The sequence below is a fragment of the Leptonotus elevatus genome, chromosome 15, assembly GCF_054856555.1.
Source record: "Leptonotus elevatus isolate MCC_2025b chromosome 15, RoL_Lele_1.0, whole genome shotgun sequence".
Lineage (NCBI taxonomy): Eukaryota > Metazoa > Chordata > Actinopteri > Syngnathiformes > Syngnathidae > Leptonotus > Leptonotus elevatus.
Window position 1 is genome coordinate 12,604,162 of NC_141253.1, and position 23,243 is coordinate 12,627,404.

At 38.1% G+C, this 23,243-nt stretch overlaps 2 protein-coding genes and 1 long non-coding RNA gene across 4 annotated transcripts in view; all 3 read left to right on the top strand.

The window, feature by feature from the left end:
- Positions 1-922, top strand: part of LOC147161967 (uncharacterized) — a 13,354-nt gene extending 12,432 nt beyond the window's left edge. The window contains exon 5 of the long non-coding RNA XR_015097321.1: positions 819-922. This is a non-coding gene — a long non-coding RNA (uncharacterized LOC147161967). The remainder of the gene's footprint in view (positions 1-818) is intronic.
- Positions 923-1,675: 753 nt separating this feature from the next.
- Positions 1,676-5,704, top strand: nfkbil1 (nuclear factor of kappa light polypeptide gene enhancer in B-cells inhibitor-like 1). The gene is made up of 4 exons (XM_086097649.1): positions 1,676-2,413; positions 2,896-3,008; positions 3,277-3,391; positions 5,005-5,704. The coding sequence occupies exons 1-4, from the start codon at positions 2,140-2,142 to the stop codon at positions 5,577-5,579; spliced, it is 1,077 nt and encodes a 358-aa protein (XP_085953775.1). The 5' UTR covers positions 1,676-2,139; the 3' UTR covers positions 5,580-5,704.
- Positions 5,705-7,096: 1,392 nt separating this feature from the next.
- On the top strand, positions 7,097-22,645 carry atp6v0a2a (ATPase H+ transporting V0 subunit a2a). 2 transcript variants are annotated; one of them, XM_086096251.1, is made up of 20 exons: positions 7,097-7,720; positions 9,335-9,413; positions 9,485-9,582; positions 11,764-11,901; positions 12,138-12,214; positions 12,287-12,413; positions 14,147-14,229; positions 14,298-14,391; positions 14,469-14,681; positions 14,809-14,959; positions 16,147-16,286; positions 16,361-16,518; positions 17,778-17,868; positions 17,968-18,086; positions 18,175-18,385; positions 18,485-18,604; positions 19,659-19,775; positions 21,261-21,378; positions 21,488-21,659; positions 21,806-22,645. In XM_086096251.1, exons 1-20 carry the CDS (start codon positions 7,610-7,612, stop codon positions 21,906-21,908), a joined length of 2,520 nt encoding a protein of 839 aa, XP_085952377.1. In that variant the 5' UTR covers positions 7,097-7,609; the 3' UTR covers positions 21,909-22,645. The 2 variants fall into 2 exon arrangements, with proteins under 2 accessions (XP_085952377.1, XP_085952376.1); XM_086096250.1 differs by having other exon boundaries at positions 7,098-7,720; positions 12,117-12,214.
- Positions 22,646-23,243: the final 598 nt, after the last annotated feature.

Consider the following 23,243-nt stretch of genomic DNA (forward strand, 5'->3'; position numbering starts at 1 on the left):
TGCCGTGGGAAATGGACATTTGTCCAAAAATGACTTTATGTATGAAAAAAATAATGTAGCTTTGTTCAACAGTCTATGCCAGCGACGCATATTGATGGGCAGTACAATTAAATGCCACTAGGTGCCAGAAGGTCCAATTAACATGCGCTCACCTGTTGCCATTCGAAAAACAGATTATATACATTTAGAATAGGGGAAAATGATATAGAAACCATGTAGTGTAAACATTATTTTTATTGTTTTATCCCTACCACATGGTTTGAACATATTTAAACTTAGTAAAACACGCTTAAAATTATTAAAATAGACTTTTTAAAGTAGTTCTTATCACAATTCTCTGGCTGTAAAGATTGGAGTTGGTGGAATCATTTCACAGTGCCACCAGCAAAAGACCAACCAGTGTGAAAAGCATCCATGCTACTTTCTGGTAGGCCGCTAAGCAACCACTTCCAAATATGGGCAAGCTTGCACCGGAGTACTATTGTCCAAAAAATGCACACACAAAAACATGAAATTGTCTTAAAGCTGTTGACAGTTTGACCAGGAACAGACTGTTTCTAATTCCAGTAGTTATTTACAAAGGTTTAAAATTCCAAAATGAAATATTTAACTCGACGAGCTCCAAATAAGTCCGCTTTCTGCACCGATGCTACTTATTTGTACATCGGAATTTGGAAAATTTACTGTTTCCATTGCCATCACAATTTTTGGATTGACTCATTAAATTGCAGTTTCCCTTTTAGTTTACGCCACATTATCCTGATTACATGTGCGTCTTCATTTTCCTCTTCTCAAATAAACTTTTTTTTCCCCCCCAGACTGGGTCTTTTTCAAAACATTAAACTATGCAGAAGCAGTCGGTTGACTTCGTAACGTGACGGCTTCCTGACAGGTGGCGTTTTGAAAGGAGCCCGGGGCGCACAAGAAACCCACAGAGATACCGAGGGGAGAGATGATGCATACTGAGTAAGTCGTGTGGAATCTGGCACAACTTTATAAACACCGTGGAACAAATTGCATGTGGTAGCTGTTTATTTAGTGCAGGCAAAATTGCCTTGAAAATTGAGAGTGGTAGTTAATAAGAATAAATGTGGCACATTTCATACAGAGGAGGTACTTATTATGACGATGAAAAGCGTTAACGGCTGCAAATGCAGACAGTCATACTGTAACTACAATAAATATATAAAATCACTCATAGGTTATAAATATAAAACAATCCAATGATGAAAAACTGGATGTTGCGGTAACTGCGTACTTTATTTTGCTGTGTGACCACGTATTCTCACTAGTGGGAAGTAACGAAGTACAAATACTTATACGGTATCTAAGTTACTTTTTCAGGAAGCTGTACTTAATTTTTTTTTTTCTAGTGATATTTTATTTTTACTCTCTACGTTCGAAAACTGATATGTACTTTATACTCTTTACTTTGTCAAAATAGGTTTGTTAAAAAAAAATTATACTTCAACAGATGATGATCTTCTTGTGGCTAATCTGGAAGAAAAAAACTGAAGTGAATTTGTTTTTCTTTTTCACCAGTTATTAGCCAAATTAACATTTTTGTTACTCAGTTCACAACGTTAGTAAAGCTTTGGGAACACGTTTTGGTAATATGGTTATACTTTAAAAAAAAAAAAATCTGTATGTATATAATTATTTGACTACAGTACTGTATGACTGTACTAGAACACATTGCGGTGGCAGTTTTATTTTTATTTTTATTTTTTTACTTCAAAACAGATTCTGAATCAGTGCCTGTTTTTTTTTACCAGAGTTAATTTTTTCACACAAGTATCTGCTTCTAACAGAGTGTAAATAAGGTTGCCGCCTCTAAATACACGGGGGGAAACCGGAATCAGTGTCAAACTGCTCATTTAAATACTCTGTAGTAAAAGAGTCAATACTGACATCTAGCGGGAGTAGCGGCAAGAGCATGCCCATTCCGGAACCTTTGTGCGCACGCATTAGATAGTTTGTATCCGGAATTTTTTTGAAAACGGACGTCATTGTTGAAGACCACTTCCGTCATCTCCAGCAGCCACCGGAAGTGCCGAGACGACCTGCCGCTTCGACAAAGTACGCTGGAGAAGGCCTGTCGTTTATTTATTTAACCTTATAAATTGAGCACAATAAAGTATGCTGACGAAGGAGGAGAAGCGGCTGTGGAAGTATGTTGAGGAGGGCAGCCTCTTCAAACTCAAGTCATACCTGCGGAAACACCGGCACTTGGACGTGAACTTCTCCCAGGGCAAGAGGCAGAGGAGCCCGCTGCATTTATCCTGTAGCCTGGGGGACGACGCCGTAGTACGGCTACTGCTCGACCACGGAGCCGATGTGCGCCAGGCCGACAAGAAAGGAAACACGCCGCTACACGTCGCCGTAAACAGGGCTCTTAAACGCGGGAAAACAGGTGGGATAGATAGGAAATAGCTATCATGACGTTGTTGTGGGGAGATATAGATATAGTTTTAACTGGCATCCAAGAGAGGTGCCTCAGGTCGGACGCATGCTAAACCTGTCAGACTGTTTTGATTGAAAATGACGTACACTGCACAATATTATTGCCGTCGCTTGTTTATTAATAGCATCTGGTGCACGGCTTTGCCCCATGGCAAAGCGGACAGTAACTAAGTAACTAATAAGTGAGTTTTATTTTGTACCCCTCATCTGTGTCTTTACACAGCTAAGTACCAAACAAACCCACACTATTCACTGCTTAGGGAGTCGAGACCAAGACCCAACACACGCAGCAACAAAATTGCAAATAGTGGATGCTCTCCTGAATAAATGCATATACAGTACTGTATATGCATTTATAACTGTAACAGACACCGATTAATTACTATTATTAAGTAATCCAAATCACTGATATTGATTGTTGTTCTTCTGCAGCTTATGATGACCTGGTTGTGCCTCTCAGAAAGAGTTGCCCGATGGCCATGAATGACTCAAACATGGCTGGCGTGACACCCCAGGACCTGCTGGATGGGTTAAAACACTCCGAGGTAGCGTCCACTTTACATGTAGTTACAATGACTGTGTTACAAATGAATAAGTGACCAGAATTTAGAGCACTCTGGATGAGTTGACTCCACTTGCAGATGCATGACAAGCATTTTTAATGCTGATTGACATTTTCAAAACATCAAAATCAAAATGAGTATTATTTCTAGTTTTACAAGGAAAGCATAAGATACAGAAAAAAGGAGGGTGGGGTGGGGGGCAGCATTTAAAGCCTGACTTATGTAAAACAATCTGTTCTATTGGTTGCAGCCTTGTGGACAAGGCACAAGCAGCCAATCTCAAGGTGACACGGAGAAAGACTGGATGGACAAGCTGTTTGGCGAATGTATGGATGAGTTCTCCGAAACCTTTGGAGTTTATGACGGTAAAGTATATCCAACTCACTGTCTACTAGTTGTAGATATATATATAATATTTTTATTATTTTCGTAATATTTGTATTTTTTCCTAGATTTTTTTCCCTCCTTCTATTGTTGTATTTCTTCTATTTGTGTGTGTGTGTTTTTTTTTTCTTCTAAAGTTTTGTTTATTAGGCTAGTATTTTTTGCAAGTTGTTGATTATTAATTAATTATATTTTTCATTGGATTCTTGTCTAATAATTGGGGGGAGGGGTCCTAATATGTAATAATTCCTGGTATTTTTGTATTTTGGCTACTATTTTTTTTAATGCCGGTAATATTCTTGTATTTTCATCTGTATTGTCTAATCTTTTTGATGGTGGTGGTGAATGGTGATATTTTTTCCCATTTACTTTCCCTAATCCAATGTTATATTTTCTACGCATATGTCAATTGTCAGACAGGCAAATTATTAACCGTTCTTGGTGCCGATATTTGGCATTTGACAAGTATGGACATCTGATGGCTGATAAGAGTGAGTTAACTTCAGGGAATTATTTATTTAAAATGTTTGTTAACTTTTTAAGGGGTGCTACTAACTAACCCCATGGGAACTCTTGGCACCTTTTGTTTTTGTTTGAAATAACGTTAACGTTAAGTGAACGTTTCATTTCAGTTTTGATATTTTGGAAAACTTAACTTGCTGTAGCTATTTATTTGTTTACATTTCCATTTAACTTTTTATGACATGCTGATGAACCTGAAGACTTTCTGAACATGTGTTAGAATTTTAAAACAAATGTGTCAATTGTCCAAGGGTAAAAGTGAATAAATAAAACTTGCAAGGTTTTTCAAATCTGGAAAGCATGTGCTTGAAGAGAGACATTTCACCAATGTGAAGAGTTGTAGTTGATATTTTAACAAATTTGGACGCCAGTATTTTCCATTTTACCGCAAATTAATACCGGCTCCAAATATCAGTTATTGGCATCCTTCACTACTAAAAATCCATATTAGTTTCGGCTCTGAAAAAACATATTATATTTTCTTCCAATTGTATGGTTTTGGTCACCTTATGGTTATGGTTTCCCCAGAATTTTGTTTGATATCTTTTTCATTATGTATTTTTGCACAAGAAGTTTCCCTAATTGTGTATTTTTATCTACTAGTATACTTTTTCCTAATATTGTATTTTCTTATCATGTATTTTTTTACCTTTTTTTTTTGGCTACAATTTTGCCACTAATATTGTATTTTTGCTAATTGTGTATTTTAATCTACTCTTTTTTTTTTCTTTTTTTTTCTATAATGTATGTTTTGTACTATTTTATATCCTCTTATCATATTTTCTCTTTATTTTTCTGTCATTTTTCCTTAATTTCTTTTCCCCCCCCACTTTTTTCTGATATTTTGTCCCTCCGTCAAATTGTTTATGAATATGTTTGTATTTTCCTCTTAATTGTGTAACATTTTCTATGAAGGTGATATTTTTCATCTACTTTTGTTTAATGTTTGCCTTTTTCAGTATTTTTTTTTTCTCTTTATTTTTCAGTCAGATTTCCGCGCCCCCTTTTCAGCTCCTTCCACTGCACAATGCACATACATTGTAATGGTTGCTGTCGTGCGTTTGCTTTACAGCGGATGACTTCCTTCCTGTTGATGAAGACGAGGAGGACTACGCTGACTGGGCAGATCGCATCAGACGAGAATATTTCTCAAAGAAGCACGCAGAAGCTCAAAGAATAGCCTCGTCGTCGTTTAGCGGGAAGAAGAAGAAGAGTAAGCGAGACGAAGAGGAGCAGAGCTACAAGGATCTGCACGCCAGGTTGCAAAAGGAACACGAGGAATATTTGTCTCGCGCCGCCCGCAAAGAGGAGGAGACTCGGCAGGGGAAGAAGCGCCGCTACGAGCAAATGTGCGAGGCCACGTTTCACGGCGACGGAACCGAGCTGCTGAGCTACAGCGACATCCCATGGCCGGCGCCGCGCGGCACCGTTCAGGAGATGGCGGACGTCGTGCTGCACGGCGTGGACCGCAAGGACGCGGCGGGCTTCCGGAAGGCTCTGCGCAAACAGCAGGCCCTGTGGCACCCCGACAAATTTGCACAGAGGTGCGAAACTCGGTTGAACGGGAAGGACAAGCAGCGCATCCTGGACACGGTGACCGCCCTGTCGCAAGAACTCAACAGACTTGCGCAGAGCCTGAAGGCATGACAAGATTTTATTCTATTTGAGAGTCGGGTGGGTGGTCAATTACAGCTCTTGCTGAATTTACTAAAATCACTACTTTTATGTTTAAAAAAAAATCTGCCATTAAACCTTGGATAATGAACGTGGAACGTCTCTGACTCCTTTTTTTTTATATATATATATATATATATATATAAAATAAAACAATTTTCAAATTTTCCACCATTCAAGTGACCCATAGCTTGTGCAGCGCAAATGGAAGTAAAAACTGTTATAAGGTGGTTTGTACAAGTTTGCACACCCTGATCATAACTAGAATTAACAATCGAAGTGAGGTAAAAAATGAGTGAGCATCTGCCACCATTTAAAGTGCTTTGATCACACCAAATACGTTTCACTTGTTCCAGTAGGCTTCTGACATTTCTTGCTTTGTTGCAGAATCCAGAGGAATTTATGCGGAGACTGACTGATATTTGGATCCGTTCATAATTCAGTCCACCTTGCTGAAGTCCTCACTTCCAGCTGAATCACCAGTTTGTAATTACTGTATAGGCAAACCAAATTATTTTGGTTGCATCGGACCATACGCTTAATTTTCATCCAAGAATTTGAGAGTTTCGAAGTGTCTTTTTGTAAAATGTAGCTCAGCTTGGATCTTTTTCTTTGTAAGATCTTGCACACTAACCAGATCCCAAACATATATGGTAAAAAGATGAGAGATGGTAATTGCATGTTATAAATAGCCAGTACAAATTTCTGAAGCTCCTTCATTGTCACGGTTGACATTTGGCAGTTTTCTTTTTGCCGTTTCAGCAATTTTGGAAGAATATCCTAGCTTTTGCCACTTGAATTCTTGTCTAGATTTATTTTTCTTTGTGTCTCAAATCTCTGCAATAATGATATTTTTCATTTTAGGTTATATGTATATTTTTATTTTTTCCCTAATTTTTTTTGCTTGTTTTTCCCCCTTAATGTATAATTTCCAAATATGAGTATTTTTCATTCAATGTTTTTGTCTTGTCTTCCTTCCACAGGGTAAGTTTAACATCTGACTTCCCCCCTGCCCAATACTGTAAATGTTTCTGAATGTTTTTGCACTTTTTCCTCAGATTGTAACGTTATTAATTCATCGGTCTTAATTACCAATTTAAAATGTGTTGCTCAGCCTCAGGTCAAAAGTGGACAAAGGGTCTAACAAAGGGTAGAACACCCAACAGACAGGGATGGAACGGATGGGCTGGTTGCCAGGTTTGTAATCGGACCTGCTTTTTATAGCGACGCAATCGTGTTGAAAACGATACAAATACCGCGTTGTCATGGAATTGCTTTTATGTTCGATTTTAGCTCAATTTACGAATGCGTTCTTCGAGATATTCAGTAATAAAACTGGTCTGACTAATTTAGAAACCCCGCTATTTCATTTAAACCACGTTTATTTTCCCATCCTATTAACAATATCAAAATAGTAGTTAGTGTATTTTGAAATGCTATCTTTAGGTTTCTAATGTTTACAGACTCGAGAAACAGGTTATGCTCCGTGGGGAGGATACAGCGGATCTGGCAACCCTGCCCAGACTCAATCTGTGTCAATTGGCGGGTCGCGGCGGTGCGAATAAACCAAGGCCCTGAGCCCATTCCCACCCGTGACGTGGTTTTAACCTGCGTGGAGCCGCTAGCTAGAGCCAAGGCTGGATTATTTCTTTTTTAGCCTTGCTCGGTTGCCGCTTGTACACGGCCGTGCTGCGCTTTCCGCTTGTTCCAAAGGCGTCAAGTGACAGGTGTCGAAAAGGTAGCGAGGATGAAGCCCATCTCGACGCACAAAGGAGGCTTTTGTCTTGGTTTGCGTTCCTTTTTGTCGCTTTAACGGCCACCCGTTTTGGAAGACACAACGCGACGGAACCGCATAGGGTTGCTGCAGCATGAGGATAATCCCAATTCATAATTAATCCTCGTGCTAATTGGCGAAAGGGTCTGCAGAATTGCGTGATGGTCCACGCATGGTGATTTGAGTTGCTTTCTAAAGACACAATCGGGCGGCAGCGCCACGTTTCAAGATGGTGTTTCGGAGCGAGGAGATGTGCTTGGCCCAGTTGTTCCTGCAATCTGGTTCGGAGTACGACTGCATCAGTGAGCTCGGTGAACTGGGCCTGGTCGAGTTCCGAGATGTAAGTACTCTTAGCATCAACATACATTACGTGTCTGAAGTATTTTGTTATTTTCTGGCGGCTTTCGTGCACCTGCATGGTTGTAGACCACCACGATAGCACCATTAGGTATCTGCCAAAGCCACGTTAGTGTGCCATCAGGTGTGCACTGGGAGATGTATCCAATTTCACCTAATTGTTCTGAAATTTGTTAATTTGCATCTATGCCAGCGACATAGACAGTGACAGGCAGAACAATGCATGCTCTTCAGATAGATGGCAGAAGGTACAGCCCACCTGTCTGTCCACTTGTTGCCATTTATACAACCGAATTTTCTTACGTTTTTCAAATTTCAGAATAATTGAGACGACGTCATTATTATTTCAGTATTCAGCCATTCCTTACTGCCTTGGCTTACGAGTTTCATGAACATGCTTGTAACTTAAAACACAAATAATTAAGGCCGCCTTTCGCTGAGCAGCGCCGCTTAGCATGTGTTGGTTCTGATCTTCAGGGTTTGTTCAAGGTTGCAAAGATTTTCGCCGGACACTCGCAAACTTTGCTTTCAGTCTGTCTTGTCAAATTTTGAACGGGTTGACAACTTCTTTAAGACAAGGAAATTATATTTTCACGTTGAAATTAGAAATCTGAAAATGTTTAAAATGGAAAAATGTAATTGAATAAGTTAATCAAAATATGAATTTAAAGCTCATTATTATTAGAGGTGGGAATCTTTGAATGTCTCACGATTCGATTCCGATTTTTGGTTCTGTGATTTGATTCAGAATCGATTTTCGATTAAGAACGATTTTTGATTCAAAATGATTTGATTGACAATGATTTTTGCTTCAATCTATAGATGTGCAAGGAATTGTAATTATCTACTCCAGTCTGATTCGCTAATGCTTATTAGCGCGCTACTTGCGGCACTTTTATCACTCAAATGAACGGCTCCACACTGCAAAAAAACAACTTTTATTGGAATAACTTGATTGTGACTTTTTCCTTCTACTCTCTAGTGTGGCTACAACTTAACAGTGTATTAGACCGCGTGGAACCACATTGCCCCTAAGTGGCCAAATCCAGTACAACATGAACAGCGCTCCAAATAAAGGCACACACAAAGGCAAGACAGTATAAAATAATTTAAATAAAATTGATTTTGAGACATTTCAAATCGATTCTGAATCGTACTAAATGAGAATCGCGATTCTTATGAGAATCGATGTGGTGGTGGGGGGGGGGGGGGGCACACCCCTAATTATTATGTAATGTGGCTGTACACCACTGCAAACTACAACCACAACTATAAACTTATCATTCAGGGGTCATATGGAAATTTTCTATGACTTGGCCAAGTTGGCAACACTGTTTCATCGCTCGCTTCGTCGCAATGCCCTAGCTCCACCCTAGTCGTCATGGCAACAATAGATGTACTGCTTTGGTATTTTATGTAGTAGTCGCTAATCGTCACTTGGGTTGCAGGAATATAATAATGACAGTAAGAAATAGAAGAATGTGTAGTTGTGTTTTTTGCAGTTTCCATGCAAAAAATCCAACCATACTGAGTGCGCTGTTAACTGCCCTCTTCTCCCACTGATCAACGTGAACCTTGTCGACCGCTCTGGTTTCAGCTCAATCCAAGCGTCAGCTCCTTCCAGCGGCGCTTTGTCAGCGAGATCAAGAGATGCGAGGAGATGGAGAGGATTCTGGGTAAAGGTGGCGCCTGGGGATACTTCACATAGCAAATATGCAGAACTAAGCTGATTCTCTTTTGTGGCCAGGTTATCTCCTGAGGGAGATCCAAAAGGCTAAGATTGCTGTTCCTGAGGAGGATGAGAGCCCACTTGCGCCTCCGCCTAGACAAGTGCTGGAGATCATGGTAAGGGTTGACAGCTGACGCGCCACCTGAGGCATCAATGCCTCCGATATTATGACATGCAGTGCAAGGATCATTTCTATTTTCTCCACAGTCTTCTCTGAGACATTTAAATCGGGGCTTCTCAAAGAATCCCCGAGTCAGACATTTTACCCAAGACACCCTCCTAAGCTTAATGACAATTAACTCCTTCACTCCCAGTCATTTTCACTGAAGCAACCCCCTTCGCTCCCGGCTGTTTTACTGGATTTTGACTGATTTTGCAAGGCCCACACAATATTGTGTTCTATTGCTATAAAAACATGGAACCTACCAAAATAAAGATTAGAGTCTCTTCTTTCATCACAAAAAAATAATTATTATTTGCATCTCTTTCAGTTTTGCAGCAATTAGCATTAGAATGTAGCTAAGTTTCATCATTATTCACAAACTTGTTGAAAACACTGGGAAAAGGAACTTGTTGCCACATGGCCCTGGCTGATCTCTTATACTCTGTGCCACCTGCTGGCCGTTTTTTTGTAATATCTACCATTGCTTTAAACGACCTCTTGCATAAAAAAAAAACATTAAAAAAAACCTGTGTATTAATACGTTTTGAGAGAAGGACAAAGTATTTTAAAAAAACAAAACGTATTCACACATTTTTGGGTTTGAATTAGTTAAATAGAACCACAATGTGTATCTCTAAATGCCATTGGAATTTAAAAATACAAATAAATATTTATGTTTGTATATGTGTGTATATATATATATGTATGTATACTGTGCTTTAGAAAGAAGGAAAAAAACAGTGGTGTCCAAACTGTGGCCCATTTGTGGCTTGCCATCCATTTAAGCGGCCCGCGGCACATACTAAAAATGACATCTGCTACTAATAAATTGGTTTCATATACCGTAGAGCTTTTCTAAATATTCAAATGAACTATTTGCAATTTAACAAGTAACACCATTATTCTTTATAAAATTGTGGTGAATAAAGATGATAAATTTTTACAAGCAAAAGGGGTTGACTGATTTTGGTGTGCTTGATAAATTAAAGAACATTTCCAAGTGGCCCTTGCATCCTTTGACTGTATGTGGCCCTCAGAGAAAAAAGTTTGGACACCTCTGCTTAGATGGTAGCAATATATTCTTTAAAAAAAAAAGGCTTTTATTGACTCATTCACTGCCATTAACGGCTATAGACGTAAAAAATTCATTTGAACTATTTCTATTAGTTTAACGTTTTTTTCCCCCATTTTTGTTAAGAGTATGAAAACCTAGAATTGTTTTCATTATACATTTAGAACAGATATAACATTTTTGATTAATTGTGAGTTAACTTCATGCGGTTAATTATGATTAACAAATTTAATTGCCTGATGCCCCTAATTTGAATAATCTTTTCTTAAAAAAAAAAAAGATTATTAAAAATAAAAATAAAATTACTTTTCTTTTTTTAAAGAAAAGATTATTAAAAATTAGGGGCGTCAGGCGATTAATTTTTTTCCTAATTAATCGCATGACTTCACAAGTTTTGTTTTCTCTCCTTTTCTGAAGAGAAAAAAGACTTCACTAGTTAATTAATCACACATTTTATATCTGTTCTAAATTTAATTTTTTTTCCTAGGATTTTCATACTCTTGTTAACAAAATTGAAAAAAATGTTTAACTAATAGAAATAGTTCAAATGAATTTTTGACGTCTATAGCCGTCAATGGCAGTGAATGAGTTAATAATGAAAAATCTGTAGTATGTTAAAGCGCATACCTACATTACATAATCAGGCTGGCACTACAATCAAACACATGTAATAAAGTAAATACTCATCCCTAACTTAGCTTTAGCCTAACGAGAAACTGACATGATTTAAAAAATAATAATAATAAAAAAAAGAAAGAAAAAAAAGATAACATTTAACTTTTAGACATCTTTTTATTAGTGTTTTATGGTGTATAAGGAAAAAATGATGATGGTGATAAACAACACAACAAGGATACAACATAGTTAATTATAAATAATTTTGTGGACCCAAAGCTATGACTTGTTAGCTTGTCACTGGCAAATTTGAGGCCGGTTTATACACTTAACATTTTAGGCTTGTTCAGGATTTCATTCCATTCGGCAGTTTACCAACTGATGATGAACATCGGACGATGAACACATTTTCAATAAATAACGATTTTGCCACTGTTGTGTTTTCAGGAGCAGCTTCAGAGGCTGGAGATGGAGCTCAGCGAGGTGGCAAGGAACAAAGAGAAGCTGCGCAGGAACCTGCTGGAGCTCATCGAGTACACGCACATGCTGAAGATCACGCGCAACTTCATACACAGCCGCTCCAGAGTGAGTGTCTTTCTGCTTGCTTGTGTCACAAATACAGCGGAACGTCACTGAGGTCGGACAGTTCTCAGGCACGACGTCGGCAGATTTCGTAAGACCAAAAAAAGAAAATGCTTTAAATTGACTCCGGATAGCAGAGGTGGCCAGCATTAGGAGCTAACAGATCTTTCAATGTCAATCTTGCATTAGCTTAAAAGTGTGTCCTTTTTCATAATTAGCATGAGGCTCTTGGTCCCCAGTATGAGGAATTCCCCACCATGGACACGGACTCAATGTCGGGCTACACCGGCATGCAAAGACTGGGGGCCAAGCTTGGGTGAGCTGCCGGCCGCCGCGGATATCTCATTGATAGCGCCGTAGCTCAATGTCAATGCGCGCTGGTCTGTAGATTCATCTCCGGCCTGATCCAGCGGGTGAAAGTGGAGGCCTTTGAGCGCATGCTATGGCGGGTGTGCAAGGGCTACACCATCCTCAGCTACGCGGAAGTGGACGAGAACCTCGCTGACCTCGACACGGTGAGCGCGTGTCGTCCGTTTTCTCTTGCGCTTGTCGTCAGTCGGGACAGCCAATCACAATCATGTAGACAAACGGCTACTCGCATTCACGCCAAGTCTTCAAGAAACCCAACATTCATGGTTCATAGCCGAATGCAGGTGAGGTTCAAGCAGGGGTCAGCAACCTGTCTGGTGCCGCAAAACATTTGTGATGAACGAAACGGTGTGTTAGTGTTAGTCCAATGTACTGAAGGCCCAAGAGTTAATTAGAGCTGCACCAGAACACAAAAATATGCACCATTCAATACTTTGAGATTTATTTTCTTCTACCTTGTGTGTGCGTGCGTGCGTGCGTGCGTGCGTGCGTGCGTGCGCGTGTGTGTGTGTGTGTGTGTGTGTGTGTAACTTTTCAAACTTACTTTATCATACATTTCTAGACTTTTTCTGTCAAATTTCTGACATTTTTTCTGCCTCTCCATTTTTTTGGGACATTTTATGGCTTTTTATTTATTTATTATTATTATTTTACTTTTTCTGCCTTTTTTTTGCTATCGGTTTTCTGACACTTTTGGCAATTTTGTGGACATTTTATGGTAATTTTTGTTATGTCACCGGGGTAGATGGTGAGAGTGGATCCCAAAACACGCAGACCACGAAATGAGGAATGAGATTTATTCCACAATGATGCGCAGAAACAAACCCTGCCACAGTTTTCTTTAGCCCCTAGTGCTAGCGAGCTAGCTAGCTAGCTAGCTAGCTCCCTAGCAGGTAAACGAGCACCATGGGAGTTAGCTAACTAGCACATCTTTTGTTTTTGGACATTTTATAGTTACTCTTGGAACATTTTCTTTTCTGCCCTTTTCTTTCTTTGAATTAATTTTTCTGACTTTTTGGTAATTCCAAAAACATTTTATGGTAATTTTTCTTTTTCTGTTTTGGTCAGTTTCTGGGTGTTTTCTTTCCGGCCTTTTTTAAAATAAATTGTTCTGATTATTTTTTTCCCCTTCCTTTTTATGGTCACTTTTTGGACACTTTTAAGTATTACATTTTTCAAACTTTTTCATCTACCTTTCGTCTCTCTTTTTCTGACAACTTACATATTTGGAATTTTTTTGAATATTTAATTATTTATTAATTTATTTTTATCTAAATCATTAATTCATTTAAATCATGTTTATTTTAAAAACAAACAATAAATAAATATATAGACATGTCATATACCGCCCTATACTACAAAGTGAGTATGCCTAATAATTTTTTGCGGATTTGGAATGATATGCAGGGCATAGTGAGTTTATTTTATTGAAAAAAATTCCAAAAGAACTTATTGTCCTTTATGTTGGTTTCTTGTTCAGCAGTCATCCTTGAATGGTAATTTTAATACGAGAGTTCTTTGCACTAGAGTAAAAAAAAGTGTGATTTTGTTGTGGTTTGCTTCAAACCGGTTGTCGGTTGGGCGGATAGCTGATTTTATATTTGCATTGAGAAATTTATTACCAAAAATTCATTATATTGTTACACGTATTTTGTCGATATTAAAAATAGCATTTTTGCCATACATCTGGTTAAGGTCTTGTGTAAGGTCTAGTAGCACTAATGAAAAATTGTGGCCCCTCCAACATTTAAGTTTCCCATCTCTGTTCTATACAATGGATTCTCATCTTTTCTGGATCTGGAACAAATGCACTAGAATAAATAAGAATTCACTATAATAGTCTTTGTAGTAAGTAATAAGAACGTTTTGTTGTTTATAGGGTGAGATAAGCAAGAACGTTGTGTTCCTCATCTCCTTCTGGGGAGACCAAATTGGACAGAAGGTTCAAAAAATCTGCGATTGGTAAGTTCTACATCACCACAACTTCCTCGATTTTAGCCAGTCATTTGTTTCTTCTCCTCACCGTTCAGCTACCACTGCCATCTTTATCCTCACCCCGAGAGCGACGAAGAGAGGGCAGACATGTTGGACAGCTTACGCACGCGCATCCAAGACCTCAACAACGTAGAGCAGCTCGGATAGATCTTCACGGTTCGGAATGGAACGCGATGATGATGATGAGAGAGTTCTGTTCCTCGCAGGTTTTGCATCGCACGGAGGACTACCTGAAGCAGGTGCTGCAGAGGGCCGCCGAGTCGGCATACGCGTGGGTGGTGCAGGTGAAAAAGATGAAGGCCATCTACCACATCCTCAACCTGTGCAGTTTCGACGTCACCAACAAGTGTTTGATCGCCGAGGTCTGGTGTCCTGTCAGTGACCTGGCCAACCTACGGGGGGCGCTAGAGGAAGGCTCGGTAAGGACGCTACATCTATTTTATTAGAGGTGGGGTGTTTCTAATATTTGGGTTAGCATATTCAGCTACACGAATAACCTTTTTGCGCTGACAAAAATGTTGAATCCTTTCATATTCTTTCCATCAGCGAAAAGGTGACGCAACAGTTCCTTCATTTGTGAACCGCATCCCGAGCGCCGACACCCCTCCCACTTTAGTCCGGACCAACAAGTTCACATGTGGATTTCAAAGCATCGTGGAGGCCTACGGGGTGGGCGACTATCGTGAGGTGAGCCCAGGTAAGCGACACTTAAGAAATTTTCCATGGATCCTCATAATGCTAACAACGATTTACGATGTGTACCTCTAAATGCCACAGGAATTAAATAAATAAATAATAATTGTGATCTTACAAGAATAAATTCACCTTTGAGTTTGAACATTTTATTTTATTTATTTAACTAATATTACAATCACATTTGAGCTTTTCTTCATTCCAAAGTTAGGTTACAGTAGAAAGGAGTAATTGATTTATGTTTTATGTTTTGGGATACCAGCTGTTCAGGGGCCGCAGTTTAAGAAGCCCTACTGTAGTGAAAATGAAATAATTAAATATGACTTAGGGGTGGACGATCTTGCACAAATAGAATATCACGATTTTTTAATTATAAAATGTCAATTTACATTTTATGTCAATTTTTTTATTCATATGAAATACAAATTAAATTACACATGAAATAAGAATAGTATTGAATAAATAGGCTACACTTATTAGTTTGTGAAAATGAACACTAATAATAAATACCTTTTTTTTTTTTTGTAGAGAAAAATATAAATTATAAGCAGCAAAATACCTGAGCAAAACAATAACAAAAGTCACAGTTCTGTTTTCAAGTAGGGTAATCAAAATAGCGAATGTTTTAAAGTACACACAACTTGGCTGGTATAAAGTCAAGGTATGAAAAAAAAGAAGAGCAGCACGAAAGCACAAAGTAAAAATAATGCTGATGGTAGCAAAGTAAAAAGCACCTTTTATAAATAAAGGTCAATATTGTAGCAACCCTTTATGAGTGGGTCGCCGGTTATGTAGTTTCCCATGGTCTGAATGGGCCTTGAATGCAACGCAGACTTTTTCTTCTTTTTGCTAAGCTAACGCACATTAGCGTATTGTTGTGCTCTGGAGTAGTTACAGTAACTTTTGCAAATTGCCGTTGAAGAGTTAGTTCCCCGCTTGGTTTGATCATTTCACAAACACTACAGAGGTCGCTTCTTGTTGTTTAAAAAAAAGAAGCAAATTTTTGTATTTTTTGCACCACTATTTCTTGACAATCTGTGTACATGCAAAGAATGGCGGTTGGGGGGAAAAAAAAACTTTAGGCAGTGGCAGAAAATGAGCTGACGGTATCGTGATATCGCCCAGCCCTAATTCTAATTTTATTGATACGAAAAAGCATCTCACACACCTGTATGCTTTCCTAATTTGCAGCACCCTACACCATCATCACGTTCCCCTTCCTGTTCGCCGTCATGTTCGGCGACTTGGGCCACGGCGCGGTGATGAGCTGCTTTGCGCTCTGGATGGTGCTGACAGAAAAAAAGCAGACGAGGAAACGTTCCAGTAATGAGGTGAGCGTTTCTTAGCTTGCCACCTGATGTTTCTCCACCCCCAAAATGCATTTTTTTTTTTTAAATGACTGCAGATATGGACAACCTTCTTCAACGGGCGCTACATCATCCTCATGATGGGGCTATTCTCCGTCTACACGGGCCTCATTTACAACGACTGCTTCTCCAAATCGCTCAACATATTCGGCTCAGGCTGGAGTGTCAAGGCCATGTTCACCAGTCAACAGTGGACGTATGTTGTTCACTTCTATGGGAACTGACTAACGTATCGCCTCCAAAATAGTCACTTTTCAAGAGACCCCAAAAACGGCTTTGTTTGTTCCACCGTTAATATTGCATCATTTTCAACACGAGATTAGTCAATCATTTATTTATTGACTGAACAATAGTATACACTTTTGGGGGAAAAATTGTGATTTATTGGGTTTCAGCCCAACGCCAGCGATAAAAGATTATATGGGAAATTAAATAATTGCTGTTTATCCTCTAACTGGAAAACTTCTCTAAAAAATGTTTTTTAAAAACATTTAATTTGCATAATCTATTTAATAGAACTTTTGTCAAAATTGCCCTTATTTCAAAGAGGCCTTACTACTGCATATAAAATTCCCATTTTATAATTTAAAAAATATAGATTTTTTAATTAATGGTGCTTTCCATCATGGTTATTTTATTCAATATAATAGTTTAAAAAGCAAATAAAATAGTTATTTTCACCCAAAAATATTTCAATATTTTCTTCTACATTTATATTTTTTATTTTTTTGTCATAAAATAAGAAATAAAAATGTTTTAAATATTTTTGTGTATTTATTAGTGGTGGTGGATTAACATTTTTAGTTTTTAATTGTTAACTCTTGATTAATCACAAATTTTACATCTGTTCTAAATGTACAATAAAATATGTTTTCTACTCGTGTTAACATAAAAGCATAAAAAAATGTTAAATAGAAATATGGCTGCATCTTTTAGTCATTGATACTGTAATTTTATAATAATTCATAACAATTAGTTACAAATTAAGAAGATGTACTGTACTGTAAAAAACGAGTGTGATATTGATTTGTGTTTAGGTCATTTTTCTGCCACTAGATGGCATAATTGCATTTTTAAGACATTGGTAAGAGCTCAGTGTATTTTTCTTTTCATATTAAGAGCTATCTAACCTTTAACATGAAGTAACTTGTGTTTCCACAAATATATGCATTATTATTATTACATTTCTTGCTGCTAAATTTTGACGTGGAGCGGTCATTAATGGTTAAATTAGGCCGTTAAAGGAACTTTTAATTAATTCAAAATGAACGCACATATTCTGACGCCCCTTGTATTTATATACTTCATCACCATTTTAATTGTCAAATAATAAAACATTTGCATTTATTTTCTTTTGTCTAAATTAATACAAAATATTACTTAACTCCCATATGATGCCATGAAAGATGCATGTTCTTTGGGCCTAATGAGAATGGTCTGCTTTGTACATTACAGGAACAAAACACTTGAAACCAACACTTTGCTCACATTAGACCCCAACGTTAGCGGAGTGTTCTCGGGCCCGTACCCGTTTGGCATCGATCCTGTGAGTAAATGCAATCAATGCCGATAGAATTAGTCATATAATGACTCATTGTTCTCAGTGAGATGTTCTTATTTTTGTTTTTGTTTTGTTTTTCAACAGATATGGAGCATGGCGGTTAACCGGCTGTCTTTCCTCAATTCGTATAAGATGAAGATGTCCGTGGTCATTGGGGTCATCCACATGAGTTTTGGTGTGGTTCTGAGTGTCTTCAATCACTTGTGAGTCATTCAGTAATTCACGTAAGTGATCATTTCTCCAAAAATATGACTTAGTAAATCGTCTGTATGTTCTTGCATTCCCTCTTAGGCACTTCCAGCAGAAGTATGATGTCTATCTGCTATTTCTCCCCGAGCTGCTCTTTCTGCTCTGTCTCTTCGGCTACCTGGCCTTCATGATTTTTTACAAGTGGTTGGCCTTCTCGGCGCGGGACTCGAGCCAAGCCCCCAGCATCCTCATCCACTTCATTAACATGTTCGTCATGCAGGGCAAGGACGTCGCTCCTCTGTACCCGGGACAGGTAATAACACACCACACACAAATGTCAACCTAACTTTTTCTCACCCTATATATTGGAATTGGGCTCTTTTTTTCACGTCTATTTCCTTTCCCTTTCCAGACGGGGCTGCAGATTTTCCTGCTTGCGATCGCCATGTTGTCTGTTCCCGTGCTGTTGCTAGGCAAACCTTTATTCTTGTACTGGATGCATCGCGGAGGCAAAGGCCTACGCAGGCGCCGAGTAGGTCTTCCTTTGGCATCGGGGCCTGATTTACTAAGATGTCAAAATGGTGGTTGCTAAATCGTTTGTTCATTTAGTCCAGGGGTCGGCAACCTTTGCTGTCTAAACAGCCATTTTAGGCCAAATAAATAACAGCAAAAACTGTCATTTGAACTTTGTGATGAACAAAACGGTGTGTTAGTGTTTGTTTCATGTACTGATGGGCCCAAGAGCTAATCAGAGCTGCACCATAACAGAAAAATATGCAACATCCAATACTTCGAAATACATTTTCTTCGACCTTTCATCTTCCATTTTTGGATTTTGTTTTTGTTGTAATTGTTCATATAATTTTAGACTTTTCTGCCTCTCTGGAAAAATGTTGGCAATTTTATGGACATATTGTGGTAATTTGCTGCCTCTCTTCTTCCTTTTTGGACATTTTATTTTATGGCTATTTTTTTTTTTATTCTACCTTTTTTTGCTATAAATTTTATGGTAATTTTCAGGATTCTTTTGTTTTTATACATTTGGTGGTTACTTTAATTGTTCATTTTTAGAATTTCTTCTTTTGTTTTGTTGTTGAATGTTTTCTTTTCTGCCTTTTTTTTTAAATTCAATTCAGAATTTTAGAAAAACCTGACATTTTTACCAATTTTATGGTAAATTTCTGCTTTTCCCCTTCCTTTTTGGACATTTTATGGTCACTTATTGGTCATTTTCAGGTAATTTTTTAAAACATTTTCCTCCATCTTTCATCTCTCTTTTTCTTGCAACTTTAAAATATGGACTCTGACTTTTTTTTTTATGTAATTATTTATTTAATGATTTAATTATTCATTTTATCTAAATCATGAATTCCTTTGAAGAATACATTTTTAGAGATCCACAGGAGAGGGACTAAAGAGCCACGTGTGGCGTCAGAGCCGCAGGTTGCAGACCCCTTATTTAATCTAACAGATTGCATGCAATGATTGTAACAGTGGTGGACACTTCCATATTTAAAAGAGGGTTGAAAAAGTATCTCTGATAACGTTTTAATTTGTCAGAAAGTAACATCGTGTCCGTTTTTCAGGGCTATGAGAGGGTGAGGCGCGCTAGTGAGGATGACAGTTCGGCAGCGCCAGCATATGAGGATGATGAAGAGGAGGGACTTGATGAGATGGCCCACAGGGACCTTCGTCCCAGACAGGTGAGAGAGACAAGTTTACCGTTAAACCCACTTTTGTGTTTATATAAGTGCTTGAGCTCTTTCTATGGGTCAGAAGTAACTCCTTCCATTTTGACATTTTTATCGCCTACTTTCCTTTTGGGGAAAGCACCCTAATTATACTCTACTTTTTATCCCCTTGTGTATTGGAATGCAGAAGTCTCATGTGATACAGTATATGCCGTGTTGACATTGCCACACACAGTACACCTGCACAATCCAGTGCGAACAGCCCAAGTCGTCAAATCATTACTGCGGTGTGAATGAGAACTGGCCATTATTGCTCACAGTTGGATACTACTGTAAAGTATAACCACAATAATAAACATGTTGTTCCATTTATTTTACACCTCTCTGATTGTGGGTCAGAATTTAACATTGTTAATTTTATAAGTATGACCTACTAGCATATAAAGCAGGTACAGACAGTCATTTTCTGTCTGCGGCATTTTTTAATCAAGCCCTCAAGCATTTACATTATCAAGGGTACTTAAATTTTTGATGCATTAAGTTTGATGTTTTTGGTCACTAAAATTGCTTAATTAACTCATTCACTCCCGGCTGATTTACTGGATTATGACAAATTTTGCAAGACCCACAGAATATTGTGTTCTATTGCTGTAAAAACATGGAACCCACCAAAAGCAAGATTTGAGTCTCCTTTCATCAGGGAAAAAAAAGTATATTTCTATCAGTTTCCATTTTGCAGCAATTGGCATTGGAATATAGCTAAGTTTCATCATTGTTCACAAATCTATTTAGAATTGTGAGTAAATGAGCTTTTTTCAAATTGCCCTGGTTGATCTTTTTTGCTCTGCTGCCACCTGTGTAATAACTACAATTTCTTCAACCGTTCTTTGCAGTTGAGAGGCAGCATCAAAGCCTTCTGTATGCTCTAGCATTAAAAAAAAACAACTTTAAAAACGTATAAATATGTCTTTGGGCCACTTACATTTTAAATAGAACGTATTTATACGTTTTTTAGCAAATGAGTTCAAATGTATGTACAGTACTGTATTCCATGTTTTAATATATAATTATTACAATTAATTTCTCATTGAACAACCTGGTTGATTTATTGTAAAATATATATATATTATTTTTTTTATACTGTCAAATGTTATTTTTTGTATTTACTGAGAGAGAAATTAAGACATTTATTATAAATGATGAAAATAAATAAGATATCATAAGATAGCAATACGTGCGATTAATAATTAAATTCCTTATTATTGCATTATAACACATTTAAGATTTAATAAAAAATTCATATGTAGTGTTTAAACAAATTATTAAATTTGTTAAATATTTGGTTAAATTCATTAATCAAAAGCAAAAAGACCTGTTTTATTATCATCATTATTATTTTTACATCCACATTGACCCAGTTGTGCACACAAGTTTGCCTTCCTCTGATATAAAATATACACGTAATGTAACTTGCTTCCGTTGCACTTTGTGTTCCAGTTTGACTTCGCTGACGTGCTCCTGCACCAGGCCATCCACACCATCGAATACTGCCTGGGCTGCATCTCCAACACTGCCTCGTACCTGCGACTCTGGGCTCTCAGCTTGGCGCACGCGCGTAAGTGGACTCACTTTGTAGGTGCCGCGCCTAAAAAATGCTGACTTTTGATTGACACTGCCTGAGAGGTTTTCATTTAATAGTTTAATTGTTGTCATTTGCTTTGCAGAGCTGTCCGAGGTGTTGTGGGATATGGTGATGCGCCTGGGCCTGAGGATCACAACCAGAGTTGGGGTGGTGTTTTTAGTGCCTGTGTTTGGCGTCTTCGCGCTGCTCACTGTGTCCATCCTGCTGGTCATGGAAGGTTTGTCGGCCTTCCTCCACGCGCTGCGTCTGCACTGGTGAGCTTATGTCATCGACACACTATGAAACTACGTGTCGTCCTTTTATTATCTAGAACTTGTTGCAGTTTTTTTTTTTTTTTTTTTTTTTTGTCCATGTTGACATTTTCATGTTTTTGGAATGACTTCATCTTGTTTGTCTCCAGGGTGGAGTTTCAGAACAAATTCTACCACGGAACAGGTGTCAAGTTTGTACCCTTCGACTTCTCGCTGCTGCCCTCCGTTTTCGAGCAAGATGGCCTCCTCTAAATAAGTGAAAGTGGGCCTTTTCAACTGGCAAGGATGCTGCATACACTGGAACACTTCTCACTGTGAAAATGACACACACAAAAAAAACCTCAAGAAAATGAGAATTGACTCTCGTAGCAACCCCCTCTCCGCGTGATAATTTGAAAACAAACAAAATCATACCTGCTCTGCTGACTGCCTTACTTCTCCACCCAGCACAAATCACAGGTTGTACATTTGTTAATGGTTTTAAAAATGCAGTTGAGATGTTGTGCAACTCTTCAAGGCACACTGGTGAGTTTAAAAGTTACACTGGGCTTTGTGTGATCTAAATTGGATTGGAAACATACTACTCCACAGCACAATGTATTTAGTAACCATTACTTGCGTCATGAAATAGTGCCATAAAAATTGTCCAATCATTTGGGTGATTTGGGCCCCCCCCAAATAAAATGTCAACATGTGAAAAATTCTCTAGCAAAGAAGCACTTTTCCGATATGATTGTATAAACATCTTCCCTGTTTATGATTGTGACGATGCCAAATCAAACTATCTGTTGGCTGTTTGTTTATTATTCGTTAAGTTAAATGTAATCTTCCCTGTATTATGCAGGAAAAAAATGCAACCACTGCTTATTGTATATGTTGATATTGTTAACCATGCTATTTATTTAAACAACTCTCTGCATAAGAATCTTGATATTTTGCCATTTTGATGTGGTAAATAAAGCTTTCAAGACTCGCAAGCAAATAGAAAACGATGTACTGTGAAGCCTTTTATTTGGTGAGGGTGAAATCCCCACGCCTCCAAACATTGAACCTGCGAGTGTAAGAATTGTTTCCCGGACAGAAACTTTAGTTGCCATTTGGTTTCTGATGGGCATTTTCTGCACGTGGAAAGTGAACGGGTGAGTAACAATGGCATAACACATTTAGAGAAGCAAGTTATTAAACAGCCAAATTTCTCTATTGCCAGCTCCTTGGGATGATTCATTTGTGAATGTTGTCATTGGGCAATAAAACATTTTCCCCATCTAATCTGGAAAAAAACAAAGGTGGCATGGCCTATTTATTTAATTTGCCTTGAAATGTGAGCAAAAATTGGACATGAGTGTGCTTTGGACTCTTACCTTACCGCTAGATGGCTCCCGCACACTTCAAAACATCTGGGCTGCCATCAATTAACATTGGTTTCCTTGTAGTGTTATCTGGAGAGCAAACGTTATGACTGAAGACAATATTGTTGAGTGCATTTTTTTACTTTTTTATTTTATTTTGGTGTTTCAGGGAGCTAAGATTGATTTATTACATTTTCAATCATTTCAATTCGGAAATGTGATTTGAGATTCAAGTGCT